At 32.5% G+C, this 24,934-nt stretch overlaps 2 protein-coding genes across 2 annotated transcripts; one reads left to right on the forward strand and one right to left on the reverse strand.

Annotated features, from left to right (window-relative positions):
* The first annotated feature begins 9,278 nt into the window (after window positions 1–9,278).
* On the forward strand, window positions 9,279–11,055 carry LOC130940102 (serine/threonine-protein phosphatase 7 long form homolog). The gene is made up of 4 exons (XM_057868153.1): window positions 9,279–9,299; window positions 10,059–10,783; window positions 10,868–10,949; window positions 10,999–11,055. Exons 1-4 carry the CDS (start codon window positions 9,279–9,281, stop codon window positions 11,053–11,055), a joined length of 885 nt encoding a protein of 294 aa, XP_057724136.1.
* A 156-nt stretch (window positions 11,056–11,211) lies between these two features.
* On the reverse strand, window positions 11,212–13,010 carry LOC130940103 (uncharacterized). Its single transcript, XM_057868154.1, has 3 exons — window positions 12,398–13,010; window positions 11,429–12,317; window positions 11,212–11,347 (listed from the first exon to the last, which is right to left on the reverse strand). The coding sequence occupies exons 1-3, from the start codon at window positions 13,008–13,010 to the stop codon at window positions 11,212–11,214; spliced, it is 1,638 nt and encodes a 545-aa protein (XP_057724137.1).
* Between the last annotated feature and the right edge of the window lie 11,924 nt (window positions 13,011–24,934).

Genomic DNA, 24,934 nt, shown 5'->3' on the forward strand with positions numbered 1-24,934 from the left:
TCTAAACAAGAAATTAATAACAAGAGGAAAATAAGAGAAAAATATGAGGTGAGGTGAGGAGGTATTAATTATATGATTATTTCCCAGCTGTGCTCTTTTGAAAATGAAATATCATCATCAAGGAAACATTGATTAAAATCTTGGAATAGCAAAACAAGAATAATCTGTTTTGGTTCTGGGAGATTTGAACTCGCGACCTTCCACCCATAAGACTAACTAGAGATGACCAAAAAAAAAACATTGATTAAATTTGTGTTTGAATTGTATTTGATTTGATATATTTAGTTGAATTATATATGATTTTATTATAGTTGTATTAATTTTTTAAAATAAATTTAAATTTTTTACAAAAAAATACATGAGACTGATAGGAATAGGACAGAGATGGAAGACATTTTACTAAACAAAAATGAGACGAGCCGAAGGGATCCTCTACCCATAGAAATCCATTGTCATCCCTAAAACCAACGCTCTAACCGAATGAAGTACATAACCATGGAATATTAATAAGCATACATTGATTTAAGACTAAACATTTTTACGTCGGATTCTCTTCTAAATTAGTTAGTAGCCATCAAATCATTTAGTATTATTTTGTTTGATAGTTGTTACAGCAAGATTTCGATCTCAAAAGAGAAGGAATTATAATACGAATAGTAAATATAAAAACAACAACAAAATATACATGATACGTATATTTTATTAATTTTTTATTTTTACCTATCTTATCATATACATTCAAATACTAAACAATAACTATACAATAATTTCTTTTGGCATTGCCATCAAAATTATTATGAATTAGAATTTTATTATTATTCTCTACGTACAAAAAAATATCCTTATTTATTTCTAACACTTCTAAGATCATTCCCTGATTTTACAATATTTCTGATTTTATGTTAGAAAAAAGGACAAATAATTCTTTGACCTTTTGATCTTCAGACATTTAGGTTATCGAGGATTTGAAAATACATTTAAGTTCTTAATATTTTCAAAACCTAGACATATTGATCCCTCATGTTCACATGGGTCTGTCAGACTCAAGGAAAAAATCAAACGTAACTCCTATTGTACTAACATGGTTGATATGGATGTACACGTAACAGAATTTTTAAAATTGGACAAATTAAACTTAAAGATTGATATGTCCAGATTTTAAAAATGTCAAAAATTTAAATATATTTTTAAATTCTTAGAGACTTAAATGTCTACAAACTAAAAAGATAGAGATCGATTTATCCTTTTCTCTTTATGTTATAGTGTTCCGTCTGTAGAATCTGTTATCCTTTCTGTGTTTTATGCTTTCTGGTTATTCCTCTACTTGAGGGTCTTACAGCAACTCTTATGTGTATTTCATAATTCATATACTACTAGGGAATTGATATTGAATTAAAACAAAAAGGTTAATACTTAAACAATATAATAAAAATAATGGTGATAAATAATTCCATAAAAGAATACTTTAACATTAGTAAGTATGATGAAGACAAACATATTTCAAAAAAAAATTTCGTATTTTTTAGAGTTTGTACAACCGTTTCTTTTTTGTTATACTGCTTAAATTTCTTTTGAATAAATATAGTAGAGAATTAATTTTTAATTAGTTAATATACAATATTAGTTAATTTTTTAGTATAAAATTATTTTTTTAACTTCACTTTTTGGAGGTTTAAAGTCTAGAATTTAGAATAAAATGTAATTTTTTTAAATGACTGATATTGATAGGAAAATATTTAATTTCCTAGTTGAATTTGTTTATTTTATATCAAGCTGTAAAATTATGCTAAAAAAAAATCAAGATCATTAAAATCATTTCAAAATCTTTCCTTAAAGTATACTCTACTTTATTTCCTTATAGTTATGGATTTTGTTTGCTACTTATGGTATACAGAGGAAAGTTTTAATCTCACCCTTCAAATTTTGAGAGAGAGAGAGAGAGTGCAAATTATCTCCAACACATATTGGTTAGGTTCCAACGAAACATGGTACTTGAATGTGAAAAATGAAGGAAACATCAAATCTTATGATATGGCTTGGATGAACACACAATATATATTGTGCATCTAAATCTAACAAAGATCTTTAAGTTCCTTAGATGACAAAAGAGTGGTGTCATAATACACGTGGTGGGGGTATCCACTCCTAATATTTGAGTCCAAAGGTTAGTGGTGTTTGGTTACATATCTTTGCTAGAAAACAAAACCTTTTGTGCATGGCGTTTATGGGTAGGGTAAAATTGGGTTTGTTTTGATCTAAATTTAATTTTAAAATATACATCAGGTTTATTTTTTTTATTCTATTTCGGTCCTAAATCCAATAAAACTTAAATATTTTTGGATTACAACTATATTGAGTCCAAATCAAATGAAAACGGAGTCTTTAAAATTTTAACAATAATTTATAAAAAAAATTATTTATAAAAAAACTTATTTATGATGCGCTTATTTAATTATTTATAAAGAAGAAATTTGTTATTGAAAAGTTGATATCTATATTTGAACTTAAATTTGTCTATAAATTTTAATTTAATACTTCTTTGATCTATTTTCTAATTCAACAAGTGTGATTAAAAATAAAACAATAAGCCTATAATTAATATAACCTAATATTGAAATTAATTTAAAATATATATACTTTTTTTAGTTTTCTTTTTCGCCTTGATTCAGATTCGATCCAAAATAATGACCGGATCTATTTTTGAGATACTTATCCAACTTTAGACCTAATAAAATCATACCAAATTAGCTCCTATTTTCGGACTGGGCCAAACTACATGCACCCCTATTTTTGTGCACTCTTATACCGAATTTATGGATTTACACTTTCATACTCTTTCTATTTACATACAATTATTATGACATATATATTTAAATATAAATTAATTACTAACAAGTAGACATAATTAGCAAAGACTTGAAATGTATTTATTATAAAAGAATATTTGAGAAACAATAAAAATTATAAAACAATCTAAAATTATTTTATTTTATATTTTTTAATTACTACTTATCTTATTTTACATTTTTAATTATTGTTAACAAATGTATAATTATTTTTAATTAAATAATATTAACAAACGTATAATTATGAATGTTACATAATTTATAAGTATCTTTCTAAGTACTTGTTGATGATCATAGAGGTATGTTTTGATTTCACAAGTGATGAGTGTGTTCAGTTCACAACCAAAAGATAGAAGCAGAGATTTTAAAGCATATATATATATATAGATACAATCAAAGAATTATATATAGGGATGACCTCTCACCAATCTCAACTTATTTTTAGCACATGTTTAGCTTTCTTTCTTATACATGCCATCTTATAAGTTTAAGAATAAACTAGGACATTTGATTGGTCACCTTTTTACCTAAACTACATAATTAATTCAAAAATATCCTATGACATAATCAAAGCAATTAACTACTACTGAAATAATCAAATATGAGTTAGTAACATGCATACTCAAATCTTTTAGACATAATATTTTTTTAGGTTTAATTAGTATGTCTAACTTTATAATTTAATTAAATTTTTAATTAGATTTTTATATATATATTTTTTAATTGAATCTTTATATTATATTAAATTTTATAATTAAGTTCTTATTATAACAAAAATGTTAGAAAGAATAGAATATTTTGTTAAACAATATAAATATATCTAACACTTAATTAAATATTTTATTTTATTTAATATAATATTTTATTAATTCTAATATTTTTGTGATAATAGAAATATGATTCAGTTACAAATCTGATATAATATAAAAATTTAATTAAAAAAAAGTATAAAACTTTATTAACAAATTAATAAAATTATAAAAATTGATAAAATAATTAATTTTTTAATACTAAATATGTAATTTTATAAAGTGATTGGTTAAAAACTTACTTTTTATTTTTTGTATTCATGTAATATGATCCTAATTAATTAGGGGCATCAATTTCAATGACCTTTGTATAAAGAGCAATCCAAGTGAATTGTTAGCACTTTGTAACAAGTCAAATTGCTCCATTTCGTCATTGAAGGGCAAAAAGCATACGAAAGAATAGAAAAAGAAAAGATAAATAATGTTTATCGTATATTGTTGTGGTATTTTATATGAGAGAATAATGCTATTTATCTATATTAATTATTAAACTGATTTTGAATTTTAAAATAAGATAAAAAAATCAAAATTTTTAAATAATTTTGTTAAAAAAAGATAAACATAATTAACTTAAAAAAAGATAAGTATAATATTTTTTTTTAGAAGAAAAAGATAAGGTAACAAATAAAAATAATACAAGAATTTAATATGTTTCCGTAAGTTAGTGAATGAAAGATGTTAATAATCCATAACTTGGATAAGTTCTAATGAAATAGTTGAAGAAGACACGTGTGGCGCGGTGATGTAGAAATATAGAAGGAGATGCCATGCTTGAGGGAGAGAGAACAAGCAGCGAGATCTTTAGAAGGTACGTAGAGCGCGGTAATAGAGGGCGCGTAGAGTGCGATAATTTTGGGTCTGTTGGACTCGAAAGGATAAGAAAAGAAAAGATGAAGGTGATGCAGAAATATAGAAGGAGATGATGTGCTTGACGGAGAAAGAGCAAGCAGCAATCTTTAGAGTGCGCGTAGAGCGCGATAAGAGTGATTTTCAGAGGGTGCATAGAGTGCGATAAGAGTGATCTTCAGAGGGCGGGTAGAACGCGGTAAGAGTGCAGATGAAACTGTTGAAATAGAATGCAGATAAAACTGGCGAAAAGAAACGTAGACAGAACTGTGAGAAGAAAGCGCAAACGAAATCGCAGAAAAAAAGTACAGACAAAATTGCGAAAAGAAAGCGCAGACGAAACTGTGAGAATGAGGCGCAGACGATTGTGGTGGTATGTTATCAGAGAACAATTTTTTTTAAGTACCACAACGGATTTTATCAAATATGTAACAGACCATTTTGCCTATCAAATTGAACTTTCAGTTCCAAGTTAAAAACAAAATAGTAGAACACTAATGTTACATGTAAATCAATCAACTATTTTCCCTCATCAGTGCTAAATTAAACGGTGCCAATTTTTACACATGTAAAAAAATGTTAAATTTAAATTAAAACTGTAATGTTCCCAAAGATATGAAGAATGAAAAAACAAAAAGTAATACACAACATAACTATGATTAACAAAAAGTTGACGTGGAAACAACTCCTGCTATCATTTGCTTGAAAACTCTCTTTGTGTCTTGTACTTTTAATAATATTATTTAATTATATTAATTATTAAATTAATTTTAAATTTTAAAATAAAAAAAATAATTAAAATTTCTAGATGATTCTATTAAAAAAAGATAAATAATTAAATAAAATAAGTATAACAATTTTTTTTAAAAAAATGATGAAATAACAAATAAAAATAATACAAAAATTTAATATATATGATGTTTTCCGAGTTAATATTTAAAATCACAACTGAAAGATACCTCGATCTCCATATAATTCCTCGAATAATAAAGTTAATCAAAATAGTCTCCGAAAGATGACGGACATGACCACGTTAGTCCTTTCGTCAATTCGTTCGCTGAGTTGGCTAACATTGGATAACGTGTTCCATTAATTGCCTGGGTGACTGACGCCTATGTGTACGCTGGATTTGCTGACAAGATAAGTTCGTTAAAAGAAATCAAATCAGTCCCTTGGATGATGAACCTTAATCCTAAATGCGATGATAAATATAGTTCTCAATATAAGCCAAGAAAAATACAGTCCTTTATAAACAAATGAGATATTAGTCACCGAAAAAACAAAATGAGATATTGTACAAGGAATTTCCAGTTTGTTGCAGCAAAGATAAACTTAACACTTGAGTGCTTCATCTATTTCATGGCAAAATCATGCAAGTGGTTTCAGATGGACAGCACGAACCTGGTATAGGGTCAATTAGGCAGAAAGAGTTGTAGCTTCGGTCTGAAGGGTCTGAACTTTGCGCTCGAGTTCTTGTATATAGGGGTTTTTTCTCTCTTTTGAACGTGCAGCAGATTGCCAATTAGCAAGTATTCTGTACATACAAGATACAACAATATTCGTCAGAATACTAATCCACAGAAATTATTAAGATATGAAAGCACAAAACGACATGAAACAAAAGAGCAACGTCCCTTGAATCTCACTATCCCTCACTTTTGTTTCTCCCATCTCAATTTGAAATCAAAGCACACACAAAATAGGAGGATACATGATGATCTTTGTTTTTCAGAAATAATAAATTATCTATTGTAATGTCACTAGATTGAGCATAATTCATGTTAAAAAGAAAGATTTTTCATGACAAATGGTTTTGAACTGTGGCCTGCACATCATTTGTATTGGTTTTGAAGGTTCTGCTACAAATTCACAATTGCAGCTGCGTTAGCCATGTAACCTTAAAAACTTCCAAGGTACCTATTCAGAAACTACCTATCAATTGCTATAACAACTCATCCGATTCTGAATTCCAGTGCTTCAATTACTTCTAGGGTTAACAAACCAACGCTACAATAGAGCTAGAATGCCAAAATCCATTCATGCATCAAATTAAGAAAAAAACATGGCAAGAATCAAATATCATTGCCAAAATTCAGTGTTCCGACGTCAAGAATCAGAGATTTCCCAAAAGAAATTGTTTGTAAATAACATTAAGATCAACGGAAAAAGTCCACGCATACAAATCATTTCATTACCTTAAAAAGTGCAATTATCCACCACAAACTAACGCAAGAAATTTTCATTTTCAATAGCTAAATCAACAAGACGAAATTTGTAAACTTCATGCAGCAATGTAAAAGCATGAGAAACCTAATTCCACTGTTCGAATTCCAAAATTGCAAAAACAAAACATGTACTCAAAATCAAAATAAAAAAATAGAAAATTTAAATGAAAAATAAAGTGAGTATCATGTTCAGACCTCTTGGCGCGTTTTAGATCAATGGTCCATAGCTAAGCGAGCTTATCAGGAGGCATTTCTTTTTTTTGCCTCCATGATCTCTCTGAACACGTCTATCGTAGAACAGTTGACGGAGTTACTATGCCGGTGCCTCGGTCTAGCTCCTCCAGCGCCAACGCTACCGTTTCCACCAGGACTCTTATCTTCCTCGTTGTTGTCGCTTGTTCCGTCGCCGCCGTAACTGCTCTAAACCGATCAATTTCCGCCCAGAATTGAACCATTCGAAGCCCCTCCTCTGCCACTGAGCTTCTTGATGGGTTGTAATGTTTTTGAATCTCTCCTGGACATCACACGATGTCGTCTCAACATCTGGAGGTTATTGATTTAAAACGGCGTCGTTTTGTTATTGTGCCACGCGGGCACTTAACAGAACGCGTCACCCAACGTAAACGTTAGCCAGCTCAGCGGATAAATTGACGGAAGAATTAACGTGGTCATGTCTGTCATTTTTCGAAGACGATTTTGATTAATTTTATCATTCGGAGACTCATATGGAAATCGAAATATCTTTTAGAAACGATTTTAACTACTAACTCAATGTTTTCCTCACAATCATTAAAGATGAGTATTATCAAGAAAGACACTTGAATATCAAATGTCTCACAATTATTGACTATTGTGCGATGAATAATTCCAATCAGCGCGGAACTCGAAAATTTTTTTTGAAAGGACAACAAATTTTAATATAGAAATTACATAATAATATTTATAATAAAATAAAATTTATAAATATAATTATTTTTAAATTTGTTACTAATATAATAATAAATACATAATTAAATAGATAAAAATTATAAAATAATTAATAATAATATTCTTCAAATTTTAAATTACTTAAAATTTTTAATAAGTAAATTAGAATTAAACTTTTTAATAAATTTTTTAATATAAATAACCAAATTATTTTTCAAAAAAATACCTAATTTTATTGCAGCTAATTCTATTATTAAAATTAAAACATTCACACTCCATTTAGAAAAAAAAAACATGTGTATTTAGGTGCTAGGTGAATAGCTTTTTTTTTTTATGAGAAGCAATTTCCAAATCTAAGAGATGTTAATGCTTTGAAATTAAAAATTATAGAGAAAATACAAAAAGTGAGAATTGAACACATCAAAATTTTAATTGAGAGGAAGAGGATTAAGCCAATTGAACTAAATTTATCCTTTGACATAAGAACTACTAATATTTTTATAAACAATTTGGAGGCATGGCCCCCATTTGCCCCACATAAGCTCTCATTGAGTAGTTTAACTGAGGAGTTCATTTTTTTAATCATTATCAATTAATTTTTTTAACGAATATCAATTAATATTTTAAAATTAATTTTTACAACAAAAAAGTAGTCAATATTAATTAATTAAAATTAATTTTTTATATTTATTGTTTCGAATTTTAGCCTAATAAAAATTGATAGATTCACATCTCAAATGTAATCCGCAAAATTCGAATAAAAATCGGATTAAATCCTTGAATTGCGCATAAACTAAATGTTTTTTTACTGTAAAAAATAAGATGTTAATTAACCTATATGATTAAAAATAAATGTATACTAAAATTAGCCAATAAAATTAATTATTAGTATAAAATAATATATATTAAAATATAAAAAATATATTAAAAATTTGTTAAATTATACATAATTTTAGTATATAAATAATATTTTTGATTACAAATTAAATAAGGTATATGCTGCTTTTGCTACGAAATGATTAATTAATTGAATCTCAAATAAATGGTGAGGAAAGAGAAGGAAAAATAATTTAATTGGTAACCAATCAGTTGTCTATATTTCTTATTTCATGAAAATTAGATCCCATGCATAAGAAGAAAGCGATACTTCTACTGAAATATAATCAAGATGAGATGTCAATATAATATAATTGCATGCACACCTCATATATAGCATAGTAGCTTTCAATATTTCTTTACTTAGTGATAAAATACCGAAATTCAGTTCATATTATAATAAAGTTAACTAAACTAAACTAAATTAATTTGATTGGATTAAAAATTTCAGAATTTATTTTTATTATGGAAAAGCAAGTGGTGTTTTGGGAGAATATGGGAGGCTGGGGTGATTTACCGTGGGGTGGGAAAGCCAGTCAACACGCAGGGGCGAAGTGACATGGCAACCAACGAAGCCTCTGACACCACGCAGGGGCGTGGTGAAGCTGGCGGACTTCGTGTCACCACCACGCAGGGGCGTGGTGACCTGGCGACCATGCATGCGTCTGACACCACGCAGGGGCGTGGTGCAGCTGGCGTCGCGGAGTTCCGAGGTCGTTCACCTCGGGGGGCGTGGTGCAGGTGTCGGCATGCAGGGGACAGGCTCCCCGGTAAACAACAAAGCGTGGCCTCTTCAAGCTATATATAAAGAGCATTCCCCCCCCCTCTAACATTCATATACGAGAGTTTTGAGAGACCCCCCCCCCTCTAACATTCATACGAGAGTTTTGAGAGAGAGCTCCAAAAGGTAGTAGTGAGAGGTAGTAGTGAGAGGGAAGAAGGGTTTTGTAGGGGAAGGGGTTGCTGCTGTTAGGAGCATAGTGAGTGAAAAAATAAGAGTCAGTAAAAAAAAAATTATTTTGTATTTATTTTAAAAAATGGTTCGTAATTATAATGCTCCGGAGGATCATATAATAAATTATTTGGATCATCCTATATATGTAAGTTGGTAAATTAAATTTTTGTTGTATATATTTTATCTGTTATTTTTTGTTATTTAATATGTTCCATAATAATTTTTTGTTAATTTTAAATAAATTTTCTAATATGAAAAAAAACTAAAATAAAATATTATATTGTACAATACAATACTATAGTATAATATAATATACTATACGATATAGTAAAATTTTTTTTAAAAAACTCTAATAAAATAAAAAAATGTATATACTGTAAGTAAATAAATATGTATACTTTGAACATCTTCAAAAGTTTAGGCTGTAAATGTGGTAATGTTAATCAAATAAATAAATATTAAAATTATATATAAGTTGTTATTTATAATATTAAAATATTAGAGATGATAATATTTGTTTATTATTAAATGAATAGTTATAACTAATGTAACAAATATATTTTTGTTGATGCAGCCTAACAGAAATTTGTTGGTGCGTAAATTGGATCCGCCACAGAGTTGGAATCGGAGGGTCGAAAACTACTTACGCGCCACTGGATTCTACCACGTATCTAGGATTGGGATGATAAGAGGATTTCACCTGTTGTTAGCTGCTCTGGTTGAAAGGTGGAGGCCGGAGACTCACACTTTTGTGTTGCCGGTGGGTGAGGTTACAGTGACATTGGAAGATGTCGCACATATATTTGGGTTACCAATTGATGGAGAGCCTGTAAGTAGATGGACTGATAGTAGTAGTGATTTCGTTCAGAGTCAGAGCATGGCAATATTCGGACGTCAACCGGTGCTCAGTCGTAACTCGAAATCCTATATAAAGCTTGGTTGGGTTCGAAGTATCAGAGATGAAGAGCCGTTGGATACTGAGGAGTCCATAATGAGATACGTGAGATGTCAGATTTTCTGTCTGTTAGGGTCGACTCTATTCACAGATAAGTCGACCGCATACGCCCATGCGAAGTATCTACCGTTGCTTCGCGATTTCGACCGGATCCATACTTATAGTTGGGGTTCAGCATGTCTTGCACATCTTTACAGAGCACTATGCCGTGCATCACGATATGATACAAAGGAGATGGATGGCCCTCTTAATCTGTTGTTTGTTTGGGCGTGGGAGCGAATGCCGTGTATTGCGCCTGTACCGAGACATATCCTTCCACCTGCTGAGATACCAGTTGCCATGAGGTAAATATTTATGGTTCTTGTCAGAAATTATATTCATTATGCATGTTTCATCTATGGGTATTAACGTAAATATACATGTTTCAGGTGGAGTCATTCGGAATGGAGCGCAGCATGGTTAGAGAAGACCGTTGAGACATTTAGGCATGACATAGACTACATGCAGAAGGTAAATATTTATGGTTCTAATGAATCCTAGTTCCATACATTACTGTTAGGGGTTTGACATTGGAATTATCTGTGGCAGTTTGAGTGGCGGCCGTACCAAGGAATGAACGTACCCGTTGAGTTACATGTACATCTTGATGTGTGTGATATCGTTGCTCCGTTGTTGTCATTCGAGTGTATCGAGTGGCACCCTGCGGACCGAGTTATGCGTCAGTTTGGGTTCGCACAGCCTCCCCCCCCCCCCCCCCCGCGAATACCAAGGGTCATTCCACTGGATCAGCATTGCATGGTTCTTCGCGGAGTGCAGCTTCATGACTGGACAATTTTGCATGGGGGTTGGATAGAGGAGTGGGGCAATAGGCGAAACGCTCGACTACGGGATCTGCACCCCATTCCGACCTGGGATTTCATACCCACACCGGAGTATCGGGATTGGTACATGCGCTCATACGGACATATGCTGAGATTGACGGGGGTTGCCAGTCACCTCCGGAACGATTTACTGCTACTCGAATTGACTCATGCCGGTCCGAGATCATACCCACACCATCTTTTCTGACAACATGCATTCGCAGATTCCTTAGAAAGAAGTGCCACGCATCAGCTGTCTCCCCTTCCACCAAGGCAAAAGCGATAGGCACAATGTTTTGGTTCCCATCCTGTGCAACAGCTACCAGAAGTGTACCTTTGTACTTTCCATATAGGTGTGTTCCATCTACCTGAACTAGGGGCTTGCAATGCCTAAATGCCCTAACGCATGGATTGAAACTCCAGAATACGCGATGAAGTATTTTTACCCCTTGCGCCTCTTCATTCCCATTGTAGAGTGGGCGTGTTTCTATCTGGACAACTGACCCAGGCATCTTCTGAACCATAACCGAGAGCCACCACGGCAAAGCTTGGTAACTCTCCTCCCAATCACCGAAAACTTTCGCTATGGACTTCTGCTTTGCCAACCAAGCCTTTCGGTAACTGATGGTATAGTTGAACCTTGACTGGACTTCGGCTATTATAGTTTTCACCTTTATGGACGGATCAGTCTCGACCAATGGCCTTATAGCCTCAGCAACTGTGTCCGAGTCCAACTTGGAATGATCTTGTGAAATCACTCCCATCGTGCACGTGTGCCTACCGTTGTATCTGCGTATCTCCCAACACCCTTTTTTCCGTATCAAGCTGGCTCGGATAAGCCAGTCGCACCCGCGCCCATACATCTTGCACTTTGCATAGAACGTCTGTGGCTCAGACTCATACACTTCGTATTCAACTCCTCTAGCAATAGTGTAACTTCTAATTGCTGCCACGACTGACTTTCTAGAACTGTATTCCACTCCAATGCGGAACTCTCCGTCCTCGGGATCAGCAACGCCTACAGAAAGTGCCCATTATCGTCTGTTAATCAATCCGAAGTATATATTAAAGATAACAAATTATTCGGTCATCACGTACCTATGTTTGAATATTCCGGAAACTCCGGTGCATGCATGGCGTCGAGATCCAACTCACGCATAAAAGGTGGCACGTTCATCGGTTGACTGATCGATGGGTGAACCACTACATTATCAGCTGCTGTCTCAACTCCCACATCACCATCCTCATCTTCGTCGCCGACTTCATAAGTGGCTTCGAAGTCCTCTTCGCTGTCACTATTCATTTCCTCGTACACTGCAGCTCTATCATCCTCCACCTCTAAGTCATTTTGAATCCCTTCCGCCACTTCGGTTTCAAACTCAACATACAGCTCAATATGGGGCTGTCGCATCTGAGTCTGCCGGTGAATTTGAAACATATTATGCATAGTCACTTCGTCAGTGATTGGCATGGTATCAAACTGTATTAGGCCACCAAAAACTACAACCGGATTACGGTACAGAATTCTGCTGACTCTCATTAACGTACCGTTCTCCATGCTTTGACAGAGACCATTCCGAAGTTCCATAAACGTCATGGTGCATGGAACCACAAATGAAAATGGATTCTGGCACACAAACCTCACTCCCTCATGAGTATTACGTATTATCTCACCGTCGCGATACACTACCAAGTTTGCAGTACCCTCCATTACCCCAGAAACACCCTCAAAGAACACTCACACACTTCCTTAGAATGAAAATGAATCCGTGCACTGCCTTATATAGAGAGTAGCCTTCACCACGCCCCCACGTTTTGATTGCGCCAGGCGAATCACGTTCTGCCACGTGTCATGACGCTCCCACGTGATACGGCAACACGCCCCCACGTGATGCATAGGTGGACCAACCACGTGCCGCCACGTCAGCAACACGCCCCCACGTGATGCCAACGTGGCAATTTCTTCCAGTGCCAACTCATCAACACGCCCCCACGTGGTGCTTGCGTGGCCCATTCACCTTTCGCCACGTCATCACCACGCCCCCACGTGCTAGGTTAGCACGCCCCCACGTGCTGCCACCGTGGCCCAATCATGCTGCGCCACGTCAACTCACCTTACACTAGTCGCAGCCTCCACGCCCCTGCGTGTTGAACTTGAATCCATCATTGGGTAAAACACCCTATTCCCCCATTTCTAACCAAAACACCACTTAAATTCCCATATTAAAATTTTTGACCCTAAAAATTTTATAAAACTGTTTGAAATCATTTTTATTCTTTGAACTAGTTAAGTTACCTTCAATTGATGAGCCAATATAGTTATTATCTTTGACAATTTTTAAAGTAATTTATAGATATACTTCTATCTTAATTAAGTTGAAAGAAAGAAATAAATAAGTTTCTAGCTTCATGTCATGCCAATGAAGAAAGCTATCTCAATCTTTTCCTTTTCTCTTCCATGAGGACCACTTTTTGTTTATATTCAGGCACAACAAACTTCAAATCGATCTCAGTAAGATAGTAGAATATCTAATATTTTTTAAGATTTTTTTTTTTTTTTTACATTTCAGTTACATTATATAAGATTGCACTAAAAATTGAGATTTAATATTGTGCTTACTCACTAGAAACTGAAACTAAAATTTCAGTTTATTCAATAGTTTTAGAAAATAGGAATATAAAGAACTGAAATTTTTAAGAATAAAAACTGAATTTTAATAATATTTTTTTAATAATTAAATATATTTTAGTAACGACTATGTTACTTATATACTAAAATCAATTATTAGTATAAAATATATGTTAGAATACAAATATATATTGAAAGTAAATTAAACCACACATATATTTATATACAAATATATTTGTGGTTGATTTTAATGGCAACTAACTTTTGATATAAGAATAAAATTTTTATTTTAGTAAATATTATTATTTCATCTTTATATATATTTATCTTAAACCAAACAAAATACTAACATATAATTCAGTCCTATATATTTTACACTAAATATAATACAAAAATTTAATTTTATCTCAATATTTTAATTTCTATTTTTCAGTCTCCTTTTCAAAAACAACCTAAGAGATTTTGTCATTAACAAATAGACAAGCAGCACCGTTTTTGAAGCCTGAAGAGGAGGAAACTAAGATCATATGTGTATGGCCCTACAATTTTGTCTTTCATGGCATTTAAGGAGAATTAAGATCTTGCTACCTACACAAAATATTTGGGGTATTCACCAAGCCATCTATAATAAGATTCTATATTATCTTAATTTTCACATTCATAGAACCATGTTTGGTTGAACCTTGTACCTACCATATATATTACACCCCATTAGGTCTACACCTATTTCATATAATGCAACCAAATATATGACGTAAAAAAAATTTACACTCTTTCACTCAGAATATATAGCTCTAAGATTTGATTTCATAAGCAAGCAAGAATTTCCCATGTTAGCAAAAATAACAAACAAAAACCAACCCTACATTAAAAGGTGCATTGAAAGAAAACGATACAAAGTATATATATTTGGCCATATCAAATTCTTAAATAAATTACTAATAACTCATGCAAAGTATTACCCTATAGAATCCAATGGTATATATCTTTAGTGGCTTACACTCAGGGACGGACCCACACACAAAGTGGTGGGGGCATTTGCCCCCATTGAATTATAAAAAAAATAATAAGTATACATGAAAATATATAATGTTTATTGTATCATTATATTTGTTCCATGCTTAAACAATTTTTTATGTATGATAAAAATTTAATTTATTAAATATCAATACAATGAAAGAAGCTATATATCAATTTAATCTATTAAAATTAGAAAAATTAAATTTACTTAAATTAGAAAATAAATAATAATAATTCAATTAGTTAATTATACAAAATCAAACTTAAATTTTAAAATAAAAATAATATTATTAGTATTTAGTAGTTTTTCCTAAAAGTTAATTGAGTTAATATTATATATTATTTATTTATTTTTATTATTTTATTTAATTTAGTTTTGGCCTTATATATAATAATTTTTTTTGTCAAACAAAAATCTACTATGAATATGATAGAATTTTAACTTTACAATTAATTAAATAAAAAAATTGTTAAATAATTATTTAATAAAAAATAGAGAGACATTATCTATATATATAAACAAAATTATATGTAACTATTAAATTTAAATTTTTTTGTGTGTATTTTTTTGTTGATCTTTTTCACACAATTATAAAACTTAGGAAAAATTAAAGTTGGTTCATTCAAATTATATTTCTACTAATTTTTTAATTGTTGAGCTATAATTCTTTTTGTATTATATAAAAATCAATAAAATATGATTTGATGGGTATACAATATCTGACAAAATGCTAGTATTAATAATAACTACATCAAAATATAGTCACAAAAAAAAACTACATCAAAATATTTTTAAATTAATATACCTTTAGCATGTTAATTAAATTATTAAAAACTTAATTAATATATTTTGAATTTTAAATATTTATTTTTAATTATTTTTATATTATTTTTGCCCCCACTACTAAATATTTCTGGATCCGTCACTGCTTACACTCATTTTATCCAAGATTAGCCCAAAAAGCATTAATTCTTTAAGACTTAGCTTGCACATGCCAATGGTGTGTTTCACCAAATGAAGAATGCTTTTTTGATCTCATCCCCCAATAGAATCTAGGTCAGATATACATATAATTTCCACTAAATTTCTTTTCCCGGCTCCCTTAAAAACATATTTTCAGAGGTGAAAAAAAAAATAAAGATACGTGCAATATAAACTATTTTTAAGAAATTAGTTTTAATATTATTTATTATTTTAAATGTAATTATTTTATTCTATCATTCACTTTCTATTGACTTTTATTGTGGTCATTCCTACTGACAAAGTATATAACACAAATATATAAGACAAATATAATTATTTTATTTTAAATATATAAGACAAATATATTCACTTTCTATTTATTTTATTCTCTCATTAACTTTCTTTTGACTTATATTATATAAGACAAATATATTTTTTTTAATAAGTCAACGGAAAATACATTTTTTTCTATCGTTAAGTTTTTTCGTATTGCATATTTAATTAATCATACGAATACAATAATACAAATACATAATATTATAGTTAAATTATTATAATAATACATTAATTTTGAATATACTATCATTAAATCCGTTATAACCATATTTGAGGTATTCAATATCCGGTTTATGTACAATTCCGGAACATATTTTTTTGAAAAAAATCTTTTAAAATAACAATATTAGTAAAGTGGTAAAATGATGCTTTAATCATTTTTAAATTTATAATATTTATTACGGGTCTGCTACACATACAAGCTTACAAGTTTACAAGTTGGCCCAACTCAAATACAACTCACGCGCATGAAGAGAAATTGAATGGAGGGTCACATTCACGCGCTCGCCACTCAAACGGTTACGTACGCTACGAGTAATGGCAGACTCTTCCACTTCTTCCACTTCTCAAAGCGATTCGAAAACAAAGCAACCATTCCATTTTCGAGCGAAAATCGAAGTTTAAAATATACAAGTCGTCGCTAACCTTCGAAACCTCCATCAACACACCATCAAACTCTCCATCAAGAATCTGAAGAGAAAACAAAACAACAATACTCAAGGTAAGTTCATTAAGATTCCTGTATATTTTCCAGATTACGAACTAGGTTTTACTTTTCTTCTACGTCGTTGTTCTAGGGTTTACTGTTATTCTTGCTTCTTTGTTACACTGTTCTTCTACGTTGTTGTTCTAAGTTCTCCTGTTATTCTTGTTGTTCTAGATCTTCGGGTAACTGATTTTTGGGGGTATATTCCGTATATTGGGGGGTGTATACTGCTTGACCTTGTAATGTTGCTTGATATTGAAGCATGTTTGAGTGATATCTGACTGATATATATGGATGTATCTGAATCATATCTATGGGTATATCTTACTGTTATCAATGGGTGTATCTTACTATTATTAATGTGTGTATCTGACTCATATATATGGGTGTATCTTATTGTTATCAATGGGTGTATCTTACTGTTATTAATGGGTGTATCTGACTCATATATATGGGTGTATCTTACTGATATCTTTGGGTGTATTTTTCGTTTCAGAGAAAATGGCAGCAAGAAACCAAACAAAAGACCTTAAGTATGCCACACATCTCCTAAGTGATAAATTCAGAAACATGAGTGAGGAGAAGAAGGCGATTGTGAGGGATCTCGGATTCGGTGGGTTGATGCACATCCCACCACTAAGGGTGCATCACCAACTGTTAAGGGAGCTGGCAAACAACTTCAAACTTGGGGAGAACAGACTGGAAACAGGATATGGTTCTTTCAAAATAACACCAAGAAAGATAGGTCATGCGCTTGGTATCAATGCAACAGGTAACTAGCTCAAAATTATAGGTGTATATTTAGTTGATGCTTGGGTGTATTTGAACTGACTTTGATACTTTGTTGTTTTCCTTTTTGTAGGAGATCTATTTCCTGAGAAAGTTGACTATAAGAAACTTTCTGAGGATGACAAAATAATTTTTAGAAGATTCCAGGGTAAGACCCTCAAAAGTCTTACCGATGAGATGATGGAAATCGGCGTTGGTAACGAAGAGGAACGCCTGATGTTCAAGAGGATATTCATCCTCTATATACAGATGGCGTTCCTTTTGCCAACGACGATAAACAAAATCTCGCCTATCCACCTGCCCCCAATTTTTCAAATGGACAGCATCACGGAGCGAAACTGGGGGGACATGTTTTGACCTTCATCGTCAAGGGCATCACAGACTACAAGGAGAAAAAGAAGAAGGCAATTGATGGCTGCCTCTTTGCTCTGATGATAATTTACTTTCATCTTTCAAAAAACAAAGGGAAGAAGAGGGCTGAAAGACCACCAAAATCATGGATTGCCAACTGGAGTAAGGAGCAGTTGGTGGAAAGAATGACTGCAGAAAGAGAGAAAATTTTGGTAAGTAAACATAATATGTTGGATGTATTTTATTTACTTGAATGATGCTAACTAAAATATCTAATGTTTTAGGGGATTGTGAAGATGGCGGAGACAAGAGAAAAAATGAAAAAAAAAAGAAAAAAAAAGAAAAAAAAAGAAATAAAAAAAACAAAAAAAGGAAGGCGAGTTCAACATCGTCTTCGGAGACAGAAACAACTAGTGACAGTGACAGTTCTACCTCTGAGTCTGAGACTCAAGAAGACTCAAAGGATTCAGGAAGAAAACACCCCAGCAAAAAGAGAAAAAAGTAAGTACCATACTTGGGTGTAATTTCTTTTTCGAGTTGGGTGTATTTTGTTGATCACGTTGGGTGTATGTAGTTTATTAAGTTGGGTGTGTTTCGTTTGCTGCGTTGGGTGTATATTGTATATTAAGTTGGGTGTATCTTGTGCATTCATTTGGGTATATTTTTAGTATGTTCTAAATAATGATTTTTTGCCTTAAAGAATGGACTTCAGAAAAAGAAAGAAGAGTCAAGAGGAGTCAGATTCTGATTCAGAATCTGAATCTGAATCAAGTGATGAGTAATGTCTTGAAATTATTACTCCTTTCTTTTGGCTTCATTATAAAGATTTCGTGTATTAACTGAAGTGTCTATTATTAACTTATAGGAGTGAAGAATCATCACCGGTGGAGAAGAAAAAGAAAAAGAAAAAGACAAAAACAACACCAAAAAAGTAAGCACTTCTTTGGATAATATTCTGTGATAAAATTAATTTTTTATTTCTGATTGGTACTCTTTTTTTCCACCCAGAACACAACCAAAAAAGAAAAAAGTTGTTGTGGAGGATTCACCTCCTGAAGAAGATCAATACTTTGATGGGTACAGTACCTCGTAAGCTATATTACTGTCTATCATCGTAATTATTTTTGTTAACATCTTCTTTTATGAATGTAGTGAGAGATATGAAATATCAAGTGAAGAGCTAGATGAATTGCTAAGGGAAAACGTTGATAAATCTGCTGCAGAGGGGTATGTCTTGCTGGGCTGTCTATTTCAGATTTTGGTGTGTTTTCTTTCCTAATAATTGTTTCTTGTTTCGTAGGGAAAACGAAGCTGACCTGTGATCGACAGAAGGTCGCTATGCCTCCTCTGAAACGTAAGAAGCTTTATTTAATAAAATCTTGTTATCATAGTTTGGGTGTATTTTGTGGAACCATTTGGGTGTATTTTGCGGATCAAGTTGGGTGTATGTTGTTTATTAAGTTGGGATATTTCGTTTGTTGTCTTGGGTGTATATTGTCCATTCAGTTCGTTGTATCTTGTGCATTCATTTGGGTGTATTTAATACTTGTCTCTTATTTTGTCTGAATAACATGAAATCTGTTTAGAATACCGGCTGTGAACTTGGGAAGTGATGATCCTTCCTCTCAAGGACGCACAGAACAGAGTAGTGTAAACCAGCCGTCAGAGAGCATGTAATTTCTCTTTCAAATAACCGTTACTTTTGTTCTTCTATTACCTTCTACTTCTAATTCTGTATATATATTTTTTAGAAAAAAAAGCCCTTTATTATTTTATTCAAGAAAAAAAAGGCAGGAAAAAAAAGCAAAAACTGCAAGTATGTAAGTTCTCAAAAAACAAAGCATGTCTTCTTTTTGAATTGTTCGGGTGTATTTATTGACTTTCTTTGGGTGTATTTTAGGTTGAGTCCGGTTCAACAGTCAGCCAGTGAGCCGACTGATTCGAATATGATGGTTGTAAGGGAACAGACACCGTCGGATGCGCTTGTAATGTGAGTTTTTCAAGAATATTTTAACCTTATTACCTTATTATTTTAAAAGGCGTTGTTAACCTTTCATTTTTCTTCTTGTTTAGAGTCCCAATTCAAGTTTTTGTGCCGGCGTCCCAAACAACCACTGTGCCGGAACTTCAAGAAACATCTGAGTCAGATTTTGAACCAACCCCTCTACTACAGATTGAAAGAACTACAGAAACGTAAGAAATAGTATTGGGTGAATATTTGTTTAGAGTTTGGGTGTATATTGGGTTACAGTTCGGGTGTATATTTGCTAACAGTTTGGGTGTATATTGTTTCTGAGTAGTTTTTTTTACGCCATGATTAATTTTGTGTAACTGTGCAGCACTCCTGAACCCGCCCAACAACTTCAAGAAACCACACCCACGCTTCCCCCAACTCCATCTAAAATGTAAGTTCATCAGACTAAAATCAATCTTTGCTTATGATCTGTATATTCTTACTCTTATAATACGTTATACATGATGACGCAGTCATCCAGCCACAGAAGACGTTGTTGCCCTGATGATGATGGCATGGACAGCATCCTATGTTCCTAAAACAGATCCAGTGCCATCATTCAACCTTGACTTGACTGATTCAAGCCAGGAGGGAGCGTCAACGCAGGAGACAGAAAAGGCAAAATCTCCAGAAACTACAAATTTGCTAGAACAATTAGACGATTTGGTACAAAAAATAGCAAGAAATGCAGCAAAAGAAGAAAGTAAAAGTCCACAAATTCAAAGGGAGACTGGGGGAGAAAGTTCTGGGAGGTTTGAAACTCCTGTGGGGATAAATGAGAATACGGATGATATGAAACAGAAGTGCTACATTTGGGGGACGCGAGTGAAGACATACGCAGATGGCAGAACTAACGAGTATGAAAACATGTGCACTTTGATGGCCCAAGATAAATACATTTTGACAAAAATGCACATTGCATCACTCCAGCCAGCAACTTTTATAGAAGCTGAGGTAATATAAGAATAACATTAATGTTTTTACACCAAAGTTTACTGCAATGTTTATTAATATAAATTCATTTCGGCATATATTTCTAGATTGTATCTGCAATATGCCTCATCCTCAACCAGACAAATGATAAAAGGTTTCAAGAACAAATATACTGTCTCCCCCCCCCCCCCGATATTGTGGTAAGTGTTACTTCTACGAATTTTGGGTGTATTTTCTGTATTCACTTGGGTGTATTTTTTAAGTTCAATTGGGTGTAAGTTGTGTAGTCATTTGAGTGTATTTATAGTATTCACTTGGGTGTATTTTCAGTATTTCATTTGTTGTTTAACAATTGTTGCAGAACATGGCCGTTTCGAAGCACCCAAACGTGGAATTCATATCATCTAGAACCAATAAAGAATTCAGGGTGGAAGACTACCTAAGTTTTATTCCCTTCATAAATGCAAAAAAAATAACTTCGCATCCATATGTAAGTTTTCATTTGTAAAATTTGTTAGTACCGTTCTTTACTTATATGCCAAATAAAATAACACACTGTTGAAATATGGCAATCCTTCAGATTTTTGCACCTGTTTGCTACGCGGACCATTGGTGGTTATGGGTGATTGATACAAGAAAGCGGATATTTCATATACTTGACCCGCTACACAAGAAAGCTCCAAGCGAGGAGAGAAAGCAGCTTAATAAATTCACTATAAGTTGGCTCTGTGTTGTCCTTTGGGTGTATTTTGTAGAACCATTTGGGTGTATTTTGTGGATCAAGTTGGGTATATTACTGATTTGTTTTGGTATTTAAGGGATATGTAATTTCAAGAATGAGAGCATATGTTGGCGGGGAACCTCTGAAGAAAGGCGAGAAGGAGAAGAAAATTAAAGCATCATACGTCAAAATATCAGGCCAAAAATCAACGTATAAATTTGTGACTCTGAACATTAAACTTTCCTAAATGAGATTTGTAATTTATTTTCTTCATTTTCAGATATGACTGTGCTATCTACGTTATGAAGTGGCTTGAGTTAATTGAGCCGGAAAACATTAAAAAGGGGAAGTATGAATGTGATAATTGGAAACAGGTAACTGTCTTTAGAACTATATAACTCTGTATTACTTTAATGAATTAATATTGCTGTTTAAACAGAATATACTTTTTAATTGTAGGACGAGGTGGACCACTATAGAGTGGAGTATGCTTCGCGGATACTATTCAGTGAAATGAGTAAAGAGAGAGATAAAGCAATTAAAGCGAGTAATGCAATAAGACTGTCGAAGCCATCCTCCGTATTATTGAGTCCCTTTTGTCAAATAAATTCTAATGATATAGAAAATGAGTAATCCAACTGCTAGCTAGTTTGTAAATTGAACAAATGCTGTAAAAAATTGCCATTTATAAACAACTTCTATTCAATGAAATTTTTTTCCATAGTTAAACTATATGTGCTGTTAAACTGTCTGTGCTGTATTCAAAAGTTGTATTACAGGTGGTTAAATATGAAGGAAAATATCAAGGCAGATCTAAAGACAAATTATAAAATTTACACCCAACGGGGGGTTTAATATACACCCAAGATTTCTTAAAATATACACCCAAACTCTATGTGTTGTTAAACTGTTTGTGCTGTATTCAAAATGTATGAATTACAGGTACCAAAATATGAAGAAAAACATCAAATGAAATATACACCCATAACCTGCAATTTTTTAAACCCAAATAAAGTTGAATATACACCCTGAAATCTATCCCCCCCATGATGCTTTGAGACTAAAACCCTGAACCCTAAACACTTAAAATGTAAAATGTGAATTCACAAAAATACACCCAAGCGAAACAGTGCTTTTACACCCATATTCTGTAAGACTATACACCCAAAGAGTTATCCACTGCTGCTGGTACCGTAAACTGATAATTCATAACATGTCCTTGATATTGCCTGTTATTTGAATGCACCACTGATGCAGCATCAAACATGTTTATCTGAATATAACAGTCACATATTAGCTAAACTATTAACGAGAAAAATAAACTCAATCACCACAAATTTAAAGAACATTACTTTTACCTCGCTTAAAACTTTCGTTTTCTTCTTCTTTGTGGCATTTGCAATCTGTTTGTCCAACTTTGAACCTAGCCTATTTTTTGGTAGGTTTTGCTTGGTCTGATACCGGCCTCCTCGTTATTCTCTATTGTACGACGAATGGACATGCTTAGTTCCCTGTGCTGTTTGAGCATCTCTGCTTTACTTGGACAGCAGTGGTGTGAATGATCCAGCACAACCTTTGAAATGATCCAAGCACCGACATCCTTCAATGTGTATATATAAATTCTTGCAGGACAGTTTAAACCGGCTGTCGGATTCGTCTTCTCGGTCGGAGATATTTTAGATTTCCATTTTTCCTCTCTGCTACATGTAATCAATTGATTCTTAATCTCGTTTCCCTTCCTATTTGTGCTCCGAACTCTTGTAGAAAAACCTGCAACCTTGGCGTAGTTCCTGTAAAATTTTCCAGCATCTTCAAGGGTGATAAAGGTCATTCCAACCTTCGGAATAAACTGGTCATCAACAACAGAGAGAGGCTGCAGAATACACCATGTCAAAAACTATAAATACACTCATAGATATGATTCAAATACACCCAATCATGTCTAATATGATACACCCGAACCGCAACAACTCAACTAAAATGACAATAAAAGCCATAAACTATAAATACACAGGCTGCAGAATACACCATGTCAAAAACTAAAAACACACCCAATCATGTCTGATATAATACACCTGAACAACAACAACTCAATTAAAATAACAAAAAACCAGTAAAGTGTAAATACACCCACACTTCTAGCAAAAATACACCCAAAAAAGACCTGATCTACACCCGAGCGTATGCTATAAATTTCAGATAATTAATCACAACTAATACATTGAATCGACAGATTCATGTTAATGTGTTAGTTTCACAGTCAATGTTCAGCAATTTTTCAACTACACAATGCTATACAAATTACTGCAAGAAAATTCATACTAATCCTATGTGAATCAAACCTCAGGAACTTCGTTAGATTCAAATTCATAATCCACCTCGCTTGGATTCAGCTGACAATCCGAGGTTGAATGATCCATTATCTTCAAAACGAGTTCAAACTTTGATTTCAGAAAATAACAAATCAAAATAGAAAACGAAACTCGAGTTGCACAGAGAGAGGAAAGTAACGTAAACGAAGAACATACCAGTGAGAAAAGGAGAGGAAAAGAACGATGGAGAAGAAGGAGGGAAGACGCGCGAGAAGAAGAACAACCAAATCTCAAAATAACGAAAACGAAAAAGGAAACAAATCTTTTAAATTTGGTAGTTAGATATATGCGGGATCTTATATAGCGCGTGTATACAACGTATGTGGAGCAGCGCGTTTTTTTGTTTTATTGCTTAATGAACTTGTAAAGCATATAAGCCCTAATGGCTTGTATGCAGAGCTTTTCTGTATTTATTATATGTAGATTCTACTATCTTAATTCAATAATAATTAATAATGTACTTTTTTCTAAAGTAATAATACAACTTTATAAGAATCAGATCCTATTTTTTTAAACTTCTATCATATTTGTATTGTGTGCAAATCCGATCGGTATTTTTTTAAATTTTTTTTATCACAATATCTAAAATGCGTACATATATTTAAAATTGTAAATTGTCTACATATTATAGATTTTGATAAATATTATATTTATTTAATTAAAATAAAAATTAGCCTCTTTTCATATCATTAGTTTTAGCTTGTTATTTGAATATTTATATGAGAAAATTAACAATAAAAATTAAAATAGATATTTTTTAAATTATTGGACTATCACATTCTTTTATAAAAACCAAAATA

Source organism: Arachis stenosperma, chromosome 7 (assembly GCF_014773155.1).
Source record: "Arachis stenosperma cultivar V10309 chromosome 7, arast.V10309.gnm1.PFL2, whole genome shotgun sequence".
Taxonomy (NCBI): Eukaryota; Viridiplantae; Streptophyta; class Magnoliopsida; order Fabales; family Fabaceae; genus Arachis; species Arachis stenosperma.

Coding starts and splice junctions, on each gene's coding strand:
- LOC130940103 (XM_057868154.1), bottom strand. CDS start 13,010: ATGGAGGGTACTGCAAACTTGGTAGTGTATCGCGACGGTGAGATAATA. Junction 12,318..12,397: donor TCCGGAATATTCAAACATAG/GTACGTGATGAC, acceptor CACTTTCTGTAG/GCGTTGCTGATCCCGAGGAC. Junction 11,348..11,428: donor AATCGTTCCGGAGGTGACTG/GCAACCCCCGTC, acceptor ATGAAATCCCAG/GTCGGAATGGGGTGCAGATC.
- LOC130940102 (XM_057868153.1), top strand. CDS start 9,279: ATGCAGGGGACAGGCTCCCCG. Junction 10,784..10,867: donor GAGATACCAGTTGCCATGAG/GTAAATATTTAT, acceptor TACATGTTTCAG/GTGGAGTCATTCGGAATGGA. Junction 10,950..10,998: donor ACATAGACTACATGCAGAAG/GTAAATATTTAT, acceptor CATTACTGTTAG/GGGTTTGACATTGGAATTAT.